The 12,124-nt window shown below is 45.0% G+C and overlaps 1 protein-coding gene across 1 annotated transcript in view; it reads right to left on the bottom strand.

Moving 5' to 3' along the window:
• Positions 1-12,124, bottom strand: part of LOC311124476 (isoleucine--tRNA ligase, cytoplasmic-like) — a gene marked incomplete at both ends in the record, with an annotated part of 59,454 nt that overhangs the window by 20,707 nt on the left and 26,623 nt on the right. The window contains 4 exons of the mRNA XM_084198617.1: positions 2,722-2,843; positions 4,142-4,219; positions 4,953-5,044; positions 8,821-8,941. Coding sequence (XP_084054743.1) covers positions 2,722-2,843; positions 4,142-4,219; positions 4,953-5,044; positions 8,821-8,941 — 413 coding nt within the window. The remainder of the gene's footprint in view (positions 1-2,721; positions 2,844-4,141; positions 4,220-4,952; positions 5,045-8,820; positions 8,942-12,124) is intronic.

Raw genomic sequence — 12,124 nt, 5'->3', positions numbered from 1 at the left:
CTGACTAGAGGCAGGATGAGGTAGCGTATGATTGATTGATTGATTGATTACCTGACTAGTGGCAGCATGAGGTAGTGTATGATTGATTGACTGATTTATTGATTACCTGACTAGTAGCAGCATGAGGTAGTGTATGATTGATAGACTGATTGATTACCTGATTAGTGGCAGCATGAGGTAGCGTACGATTGATCGACAGATTGATTGATTACCTGACTAGTGGCAGCATGAGGTAGCGTACGATTGATAGACTGATTGATTGATTACCTGACTAGTGGCAGCATGAGGTAGTGTATGATTGATCGACAGATTGATTGATTACCTGACTAGTGGCAGCATGATGTGGCGTACGATTGATCGACAGATTGATTGATTACCTGACTAGAGGCAGCATGAGGTAGTGTATGATTGATCGACAGATTGATTGATTACCTGACTAGTGGCAGCATGAGGTAGTGTACGATTGATAGACTGATTGATTGATTACCTGACTAGTGGCAGCATGAGGTAGTGTACGATTGATAGACTGATTGATTGATTACCTGACTAGTGGCAGCATGAGGTAGTGTACGATTGATAGACTGATTGATTACCTGACTAGAGGCAGGATGAGGTAGTGTATGATTGATCGACTGATTAATTACCTGGCTAGAGGCAGCATGAGGTAGTGTATGATTGATCGACTGATTGATTACCTGACTAGTGGCAGCATGAGGTAGTGTATGATTGATTGACTAATTGATTGATTACCTGACTAGTGGCAGCATGAGGTAGTGTATGATTGATAGACTGATTGATTGATTACCTGACTAGAGGCAGGATGAGGTAGCGTATGATTGATTGATTGATTGATTACCTGACTAGTGGCAGCATGAGGTAGTGTATGATTGATTGACTGATTTATTGATTACCTGACTAGTAGCAGCATGAGGTAGTGTATGATTGATAGACTGATTGATTACCTGATTAGTGGCAGCATGAGGTAGCGTACGATTGATCGACAGACTGATTGATTACCTGACTAGAGGCAGCATGAGGTAGTGTATGATTGATCGACAGATTGATTGATTACCTGACTAGTGGCAGCATGAGGTAGTGTACGATTGATAGACTGATTGATTGATTACCTGACTAGTGGCAGCATGAGGTAGTGTACGATTGATAGACTGATTGATTGATTACCTGACTAGTGGCAGCATGAGGTAGTGTACGATTGATAGACTGATTGATTACCTGACTAGAGGCAGGATGAGGTAGTGTATGATTGATCGACTGATTAATTACCTGGCTAGAGGCAGCATGAGGTAGTGTATGATTGATCGACTGATTGATTACCTGACTAGTGGCAGCATGAGGTAGTGTATGATTGATTGACTAATTGATTGATTACCTGACTAGTGGCAGCATGAGGTAGTGTATGATTGATAGACTGATTGATTGATTACCTGACTAGAGGCAGGATGAGGTAGCGTATGATTGATTGATTGATTGATTACCTGACTAGTAGCAGCATGAGGTAGTGTATGATTGATAGACTGATTGATTACCTGATTAGTGGCAGCATGAGGTAGCGTACGATTGATCGACAGATTGATTGATTACCTGACTAGTGGCAGCATGAGGTAGTGTACGATTGATAGACAGATTGATTGATTACCTGGCTAGAGGCAGCATGAGGTAGTGTATGATTGATCGACAGATTGATTGATTACCTGACTAGTGGCAGCATGAGGTAGTGTACGATTGATAGACTGATTGATTGATTACCTGACTAGTGGCAGCATGAGGTAGTGTACGATTGATAGACTGATTGATTGATTACCTGACTAGTGGCAGCATGAGGTAGTGTACGATTGATAGACTGATTGATTACCTGACTAGTGGCAGCATGAGGTAGTGTATGATTGATCGACAGATTGATTGATTACCTGACTAGTGGCAGCATGAGGTAGTGTATGATTGATCGACTGATTGATTACCTGACTAGTGGCAGCATGAGGTAGTGTATGATTGATCGACAGATTGATTGATTACCTGACTAGTGGCAGCATGAGGTAGTGTATGATTGATAGACTGATTGATTACCTGACTAGTGGCAGCATGAGGTAGTGTATGATTGATCGACAGACTGATTGATTACCTGACTAGAGGCAGCATGAGGTAGTGTATGATTGATCGACAGACTGATTGATTACCTGACTAGTGGCAGCATGAGGTAGTGTATGATTGATAGACTGATTGATTACCTGACTAGTGGCAGCATGAGGTAGTGTATGATTGATCGACAGACTGATTGATTACCTGACTAGAGGCAGCATGAGGTAGTGTATGATTGATCGACAGATTGATTGATTACCTGACTAGTGGCAGCATGAGGTAGTGTATGATTGATAGACTGATTGATTACCTGACTAGTGGCAGCATGAGGTAGCGTACGATTGATCGACAGATTGATTGATTACCTGACTAGTGGCAGCATGAGGTAGTGTATGATTGATCGACAGATTGATTGATTACCTGACTAGTGGCAGCATGAGGTAGTGTATGATTGATCGACAGATTGATTGATTACCTGACTAGTGGCAGCATGAGGTAGTGTATGATTGATCGACAGACTGATTGATTACCTGACTAGTGGCAGCATGAGGTAGTGTATGATTGATTACCTGACTAGTGGCAGCATGAGGTAGTGTATGATTGATCGACAGACTGATTGATTACCTGACTAGTGGCAGCATGAGGTAGTGTATGCTGCTGGAGTCCTTCTCCTCAACAGAAGCAGGGTCAATCAGGTGACGCAGGTTCTGGTACATCATCTCCGTAATAAAGGGGGTGAAGGGAGCCTAGAAGGAAGGAGAGAGAGCAGTTAGAGAAAGACAATGATACTATAATGCTTTACTAGTGGGGAGGAGGACAGAAAAGTAGACTACAACTATCTTACCATTCCAACTCAGGGAGACATTGTCCTCATGCAAAGACACCTGCGTTGTGAACTAATGCAGTTTTTAGTAAAATGATCATCTGCAGCGCAGATCTGTTCTAACTTTTCTTTAACAATTTCCTGCGAGGAGGAACTTTAGTTTAACCAGAGATTGAGTTACCTTGCGTGATAAGAGGTACCGCACAGCATCGCAGCGGTCTAAGGAACAGCATCGCGGCGGTCTAAGGAACAGCATCGCGGCGGTCTAAGGAACAGCATCGCGGCGGTCTAAGGAACAGCATCGCGGCGGTCTAAGGAACAGCATCGCGGCGGTCTAAGGAACAGCATCGCGGCGGTCTAAGGAACAGCATCGCGGCGGTCTAAGGAACAGCATCGCGGCGGTCTAAGGAACAGCATCGCGGCGGCTGCTGCTACTACTGTGGTCCTCTGTAGCTCAGCTGGTAGAGCACGGCGCTTGTAACGCCAAGGTAGTGGGTTCGATCCCCGGGACCACCCATACACACAAAAAAATGTATGCACGCATGACTAAGTCGCTTTGGATAAAAGCGTCTGCTAAATGGCATATTATTACTACTACTACTACTACTACTACCACTACTACTACTACTACTACTACTACTACTACTACTACTACTACTACTACTACTACTACTACTACTGCTGTTACTGCTGTTACTTCTTCTACGAACCCCAGGCTGTGTCAATACCGGCCGTGACATAGGGCGGCACACAATTGGCCCAGCGTCTTCCGGGTTAGGGGAGGGTTTGGCCGGGGGGGGGGCTTTACTTGGCTCATCGCGCTCTAGCGACTCCTTGTGGCGGGCCGGGCGCCTGCAGGCTGACACATTGGTGCAGCTGGCTTCCCGGGTTAAGTGAGCAGGTGTTAAGAAGCGAGGTTTGGCGGGTCATGTTTCGGAGGACTCTCCCGAGCCCGTTGGGGTGTTGAAGCGAGGAGACAAGATCATAATCATGAAATTGGGGAGAAAAAGTGGGGAAAGATTACAACAAAAACGAAGAAAAATAAATAAGAATGCGCCGGTGCATTAGTTCCAAGCGCAGCTGTTTTGGTGAAGAGAAAATGTGGCCCTCAATACACTATTTTCAATGGAAGCAGATGTCATTGAGCAGAACAGAGTTCAGCCAGGTTAAACATCATGCACTTTACACATACACACACACAAACAGTGCTGTGTTACTCACCATCAGTCTGCACATGGAGAACAGAACACTGAAGAGATTCTCCAGAGCCCACAGACAGTCCTCTGTTCCACTCTCTCCCTGTAGGGTTACGATACACAGTTACAATCATCATCTTCCTCCTCCTCCTCCTCGTCCTCCTCCTTCAGGCAGCAGCTACTACTGCCATATTCAAACTGGCCACACGCACCTACCATTCAACACACCCTAAACATGCTCCATCCATTCACTACACACCCTAACATGCTCCATCCATTCACTACACACCCTAACATGGCTCCATCCATTCACTACACACCCTAACATGCTCCATCCATTCACTACACACCCTAACATGCTCCATCCATTCACTACACACCCTAACATGCTCCATCCATTCACTACACACCCTAACATGCTCCATCCATTCACTACACACCCTAACATGCTCCATCCATTCACTACACACCCTAACATGCTCCATCCATTCACTACACACCCTAAACATGTTCCATCCATTCACTACACACCCTAACATGCTCCATCCATTCACTACACACCCTAACATGCTCCATCCATTCACTACACACCCTAACATGCTCCATCCATTCACTACACACCCTAACATGCTCCATCCATTCACTACACACCCTAAACATGTTTTCTGTGCCACCATGTCACAACAGATCTTTACCCAGACAGTCCCCTGGTGACCATCTCACTTCAATTCACATTCCTTCACTCAGTATAGCATTAGTCAACAGAGAAACAGTGTTATAGCGGTTACTGTATCTTTAACACATTTGACTGCATCAGTGTTTGAGGGTGAACTCACCTTGAGACGTCTGCGGTTCGTCCTCACGTACCAGTTGGTGAGCATGTCCACAAACTTCACAAGCTTTGGCACCACCGTGTACAGCCTGTACGCTGCAAGGAGACACTCTGATTACAACTCACGTCTGGAGGAGAAGGAGTGGCCGGAAAGGTTGTCTCTATAATGACAGACCCATAACAGTACCAGAGACTTGTGTAGTGAACTGGGAGGGGGGTCATGTGGTCAGCATTGACGCATTGAAAGAATGATGTATTCAACATGCAGTGTTGTCTATTTGTGGTCCTCTGTAGCTCAGCTGGTAGAGCACGGCGCTTGTAACGCCAGGGTAGTGGGTTCGATCCCCGGGACCACCCATACGTAAAAAAGTAATAATGTATGCACGCATGACTGTAAGTCGCTTTGGATAAAAGCGTCTGCTAAATGGCATATTATTATTATTATTATTATTATTATTATTATTATTGTGTTTTATCCTCCTGTTATATCAAAGACCTATGTTGTTGTTGTGTACCCATCACGTTGGTGTGTTTGTCTGCCCAGTAATAATTGCCCCTTGGATATAAATATTGACTGAATTGAATTTTATTTAATTGGTTTCATTAAAACTGAAGGTAACAGTAAGTATCTCATTTTAAAAAGCCTTTCGGTGGATATCTGAAGAGGGGCAGTGGTTACTCATCGTACATCTCAGCCTTGAAGAACTGGATGAGAGACTGTGTGTGTGTGTGTGTGTGTGTGTGTGTGTGTGTGTTTACACGTGTGTGTGTGTGTGTGTGTGTGTGTACACGTGTGTGTGTGTGTGTCAAATAAAATAAAATTGCATTTGTCACATGCTTCGTAAACAACAGGTGAAAACTAACAGTGAAATGCTGACTGACGGGCCCTTCCCAACAATGCAGAGAGAAAATTAGATCTTAGTCTTGTATTGACGCTTTGCCTGTTTAATGTCTCGCCAGAGGTCGTAGCGGGATTTCTTATAAGCGTACGGATTAGTGTCCCGCTCCTTGAAAGCGGCAGCTCTAGCCTTTAGCTCAGTGCGGATGTTGCCTGTAATCCATGGCTTCTGGTTGGGATATGTACGCACGGTCACTGTGGGGATGACATCGTCGATGCACTTATTAATAATCCGGTGACTTGATGTGGTAAAACTCCTCAATGTAATCAGATGAACCCCGGAACATATTCCAGTCCGTGCTAGCTAACAGTCCTGTAGATTAGCGTGAGTACAGTCCTGTAGATTAGCGTGAGTACAGTCCTGTAGATTAGCGCGAGTACAGTCCTGTAGATTAGCGCGAGTACAGTCCTGTAGATTAGCGTGAGTACAGTCCTGTAGATTAGCGTGAGTACAGTCCTGTAGATTAGCGTGAGTACAGTCCTGTAGATTAGCGTGAGTACAGTCCTGTAGATTAGCGTGAGTACAGTCCTGTAGATTAGCGCGAGTACAGTCCTGTAGATTAGCGCGAGTACAGTCCTGTAGATTAGCGTGAGTACAGTCCTGTAGATTAGTGCGAGTACAGTCCTGTAGATTAGCGCGAGTACAGTCCTGTAGATTAGCGTGAGTACAGTCCTGTAGATTAGCGTGAGTACAGTCCTGTAGATTAGCGTGAGTACAGTCCTGTAGATTAGCGCGGGTACAGTCCTGTAGATTAGCGTGAGTACAGTCCTGTAGATTAGCGTGAGTACAGTCCTGTAGATCAGCGCGAGTACAGTCCTGTAGATTAGCGCGAGTACAGTCCTGTAGATTAGCGCGAGTACAGTCCTGTAGATTAGCGCGAGTACAGTCCTGTAGATTAGCGCGAGTACAGTCCTGTAGATTAGCGCGAGTACAGTCCTGTAGATTAGCGCGAGTACAGTCCTGTAGATTAGCGCGAGTACAGTCCTGTAGATTAGTGCGAGTACAGTCCTGTAGATTAGCGCGAGTACAGTCCTGTAGATTAGCGCGAGTACAGTCCTGTAGATTAGTGCGAGTACAGTCCTGTAGATTAGCGCGAGTACAGTCCTGTAGATTAGCGCGAGTACAGTCCTGTAGATTAGCGCGAGTACAGTCCTGTAGATTAGCGCGAGTACAGTCCTGTAGATTAGCGCGAGTACAGTCCTGTAGATTAGCGCGAGTACAGTCCTGTAGATTAGCGCGAGTACAGTCCTGTAGATTAGCGCGAGTACAGTCCTGTAGATTAGCGCGAGTACAGTCCTGTAGATTAGCGTGAGTACAGTCCTGTAGATTAGCGCGAGTACAGTCCTGTAGATTAGCGCGAGTACAGTCCTGTAGATTAGCGTGAGTACAGTCCTGTAGATTAGTGTGAGTGTGTTGTTATTGTACCCACCATCCAGCTCAGCCTTGAAGAACTGGATGTGAGACTTGGTGAATGACTGGATCCACCAGGGGTGAAACATTTTACCAAATCCACGGTTCGGTACGTATTGCGGTTTTGGGGTCACGGTTCTGTTTGACCTCGGTACAGCTGGAAAATGAAATGCCGATACTTACTGTAGTTCATTTCTGTTTTGGCAAAATATATTAAACCAACCCAGGAATAGATCATGAGCCATATAATGTAGGGCTTTACAACATTAGTTAATAATTCAGTTTTTTCCCCAAATTTCGTTTCTCCGTTTAGTTTTTCCAGGTTTCAGATTATTCCCAGTTTTTCATAATTTTTTGCTCTGAAAATCACACACATGCAAAATCAAATAATTCTGGCAGGTATGCACTGACTACTTTGTAGTTAGGCAATTGACAAATAATATTTTCAAGAGTCATTTTATCCACAGTAACCTGTAAAATGGTATAGCTAATAAGCACCCAGCTATCGAAATGGATAATGTGTTTCTAAATTCTCCTAAACTGCCTCTCAGTAAATCTGTCACAGCAAGTTCTAGTCCTCTCTTCTGCTCACATCATCAGTCTAGGGACTGAAAACAGACAACAAAGGCTGTCATGAGGTAATGTTTTTAGAAAAAAATTGCATATGCACCTTAAATCTTTAATAACATAAAATATATTTTTTATATACACATGACAGACGATAGATATTTGTAAAATGGAAGAGACCATGTAGAAATGCGCTGTAAGAAGATTTTTTTGTATTAATTGTATTTTAAAATAAAATATTATCCTTGGACACAAAAAAATAACACATCGCGTCAATTTCCCAGTTAACCTTAAAATCAAGGTTTTTGGGAAAGCCTTTCCATCTACCAGAAGAAGGTTATCATTAGCATCATCGCTAACGGCTACACAAAGTGGTAGGCGCACACAAACCGGAGCATTCCCGCGCCAATGCCTCTTCACGGGGGGCATTCCCGTGCCATTGCCTCTTCACGGGGGGCATTCCCGTGCCATTGCCTCTTCACGGGGGGCATTCCCGCGCCATTGCCTCTTCACGGGGGGGCATTCCCGTGCCATTGCCTCTTCACGGGGGGGCATTCCCGCGCCATTGCCTCTTCACGGGGGGGGCATTCCCGCGCCATTGCCTCTTCACGGGGGAGCATTCCCGCGCCATTGCCTCTTCACGGGGGGGCATTCCCGCGCCATTGCCTCTTCACGGGGGGGCATTCCCGTGCCATTGCCTCTTCACGGGAGCACGATGATGGAGGAATCCTCCAATTAAGAGTATAATTTTTATTACAACATGTGCATTAGGCTCTAATAGCCTGAAACATTTTCTCAGCTCAGATTTCCTCAAGAGGCATACAGCCTAGCCTAGCCTAGCCTATAGGATTGCATTTGTTTGTGTAGGTATTCATTCGGGTTCACAGTGCGGACCGAACCGATGTCCCCGTATGAATGTGTACAGTTACACCCCTAGGATCCACTGTGTGTAGTAGTACGTGTGTGTGTGTGTGTGTGTGGCTTTGTGAAGCTCACCATCCATCTCAGCCTTGAAGAACTGGATGAGAGACTGGGTGAAGGACTGGATCCACTTGTCCATGATGTTGTCACTGCACTTGGCTGTGCCCTCGTTGTATAGGAAGGTGATGCCGTCCTCCTGAAGGGCAAAGGTCACAGGGCAAAAAGGTCAGACAGAGAACCGGACACAGAGAAAGAGAGAGAAAGAGAGCGCAAGCGAAAGAGAAAGTTAGAGTTTAATGGCTGTGATAGGAGAAAACTGAGGATGGATCAACATTGTAGTTACTCCACAATACAAACCTACAGTGCATTCGGAAAGTATTCAGACCCCTTGACTTTTTCCACATTTTGTTACGTTACAGCCTTATTCTAAAATGGATTAAATGAAAAATAAAAAAAACTCATCAATCTACACACAATACTCCATAATGACAAAGCGAAAACAGGTTTTTAGAAATGTTTGCAAATGTATTAAAAATAAAAAACTGAAATACCTTATTTACCTAAGTATTCAGACCCTTTGCTATGAGACTCGAAATTGAGCTCAGGTGCATCCTGTTTCCATTGATCATCCTTGAGATGTTTCTACAACTTGATTGGAGTCCACCTGTGGTAAATTCAATTGATTGGACATGATTTGGAAAGGCACACACCTGTCTATATAAGGTCGCACAGTTGACAGTGCATGTCAGAGCAAAAACGAAGACATGAGGTCAAAGGAATTGTACGTAGAGCTCCGAGACAGGACTGTGTCGAGGCACAGATCTGGGGAAGGGTAAAAAAAACATTTCTGCAGCATTGAAGGTCCCCAAGAACACAATGGCCTCTGTCATTCTTAAATGGAAGTTTGGAACCACCAAGACTCTTCCTAGAGCAAACTGAGCAATCGGGGGAGAAGGGCCTTGGTCAGGGAGGTGACCAAGAACCCAATGGTCACTCTGACAGAGCACCAGAGTTCCTGTGGAGATGGGAGAACCTTCCAGAAGGACAACCATCTCTGCAGCACACCACATTCAGGCCTTTATGGTAGAGTGGCCAGACGGAAGCCACTCCTCAGTAAAAGGCACATGACAGCCCGCTTGGAGTTTGCCAAAAGTCACCTAAGGACTCTCAGACCATGAGAAACAAGATTCTCTGGTCTGATGAAACAAAGATTGAACCCTTTGGCCTGGCACCATCCCTACGGTGAAGCATGGTGGTGGCAGCATCATGCTGTGGGGATGTTTTTCAGCGGCAGGGACTGGGAGACTAGTCAGGATCGAGGGAAAGATGAACGGAGCAAAGTACAGAGAGATCCTTGATGAAAACCTGCTCCAGAGCGCTCAGGACCACAGACTGGGGCGAAGGTTCATCTTCAAACGACCCTAAGCACACAGCCAAGACAACGCAGGAGTGGCTACGGTACAAGTCTCTGAATGTCCTTGAGTGGCCCAGCCAGAGCCTGGAATTGAACACGATCGAACATCTCTGGAGAGACCTGAAAATAGCTGTGCAGTGACGCTTCCCATCCAACCTGACAGAGCTTGAGAGGATCTGCAGGGAAGAATGGGAGAAACTCCCCAAATACAGGTGTGCCAAGCTTGTAGCGTCATACCCAAGGAGACTTGAGGCTGTAATCACTGCCAAAAGGTGCTTCAACAAAGTACTGAGTAAATTGTCTGAATACTTATGTAAATGTGATATTTCAGTTGTTTATTTTTAATTAATTCGCCACAATTTCTAAAAACCTGTTTTTGCTTTGTCATTATGGGGTGTTGAGTAGATTGATTTAATCAATTTTACAATAAGGCTGTAACGTAACAAAATGTGGAAAAAGTCAAGAGGACTGAATACTTTCTGAATGCACTGTAAGTGACTGAGTGAAAAGAAGGAAGACTCTACAGCAAACATGCATCCTGTTTGCAATAAGGCACTAAAGTAAAACTGCAAAAAATGTGGCAAAGAAATTAACTTTATGTCCTGAATACAAAGTGTTATGTTTGCGGTAATCCACTTCATATTTTCAAGCATGGTGGTGGCTGCATCATGTTATGGTTATGCTTGTCATCGGCAAGGATTAGGGAGTTTCCCCAAACATGCTCAATGGGTGACATGTCTGGTGAGTATGCAGGCCATGGAAGAACTGGGACATTTTTAGCTTCCAGGAATTGTGTACAGATCCTTGCGTCATGAGGCTGTGCATTATCATGCTGAAACATGAGGTGATGGTGGCGGATGAATGGCACGACAATGGGCTTCAGGATCTAGTCACGGTATCTCTGTGCATTCAAATTGCCATTGATGAAATGCAATTGTTTTTGTTGTCCATAGCCACCATGGGACACTCTGTTCACAACGTTGACATCAGCAAACCACTCGCCCACACACGCTTGTCTGCCATCTGCCCGGTACAGTTGAAACCGTGATTCATCCGTGAAGAGCACACTTCTCCAGCGTGCCAGTGTCCATCGAAGTTGAGCATTTAACCCACTGAAGTCGGTTACGACGCAGAACTGAAGTCAGGTCAAGACCCTGGTGAGGACGACGAGCTTCCCTGAGACGGTCTCAGACGATCCCGCAGGTGAAGAAGCAGGATGTAGAGGTCCTGGGCTGGTTACACGTGGTTTGCGGTTGTGAGGCCTGTTGGACGTACTGCCAAATTCTCTAAAACGACGTCGGAGGTGACTTATGGTAGAGAAATTAACATTAGAGCTCTGGTGGCCATTCTTGCTGTCAGCATACCAATTGCACGCTCCTTCAAAACATTGTGGCATTGTGTTGTGTGACAAAACTGTACATATTGAGATAAATAAAGGTTTTTGAGTGTATGGAACATTTCTGGGATATTTTATTTCAGCACATGAAACATGGGACCAACACTTTACATGTTGCGTTTATATTTTTGTTCGGTCTACTTGCTCTACTCAGACAATCATAAATACTTCAAGTCACATATCAAAAGAGGTCTATTTCAAATACCATATTTATGATTGTCTGAAGGTCTAATAAGTCTAATCATCAACCCTCAGAAACCCTGGACTAATCATCAACCCTCCAGTTACCCTCAGAAACCCTGGACTAATCACCAACCCTCCAGTTACCCTCAGAAACCCTGGACTAATCATCAACCCTCCAGTTACCCTCAGAAACCCTGGACTAATCATCAATCCTCCAGTTACCCTCAGAAACCCTGGACTAATCATCAACCCTCCAGTTACCCTCAGAAACCCTGGACTAATCATCAACCCTCCAGTTACCCTCAGAAACCCTGGACTAATCATCATCTCTCCAGTTACCCTCAGAAACTGTCACGGATTCAGCCGAGGCTGCTCCTCCTCCTCCG

Source organism: Coregonus lavaretus (assembly GCF_964263955.1).
Source record: "Coregonus lavaretus genome assembly, contig: HAP1_SCAFFOLD_3157, whole genome shotgun sequence".
NCBI lineage: Eukaryota > Metazoa > Chordata > Actinopteri > Salmoniformes > Salmonidae > Coregonus > Coregonus lavaretus.
The sequence above is the reverse complement of the archived record's forward strand: the minus strand, read 5'-3'. Positions and strand labels throughout refer to the sequence as shown.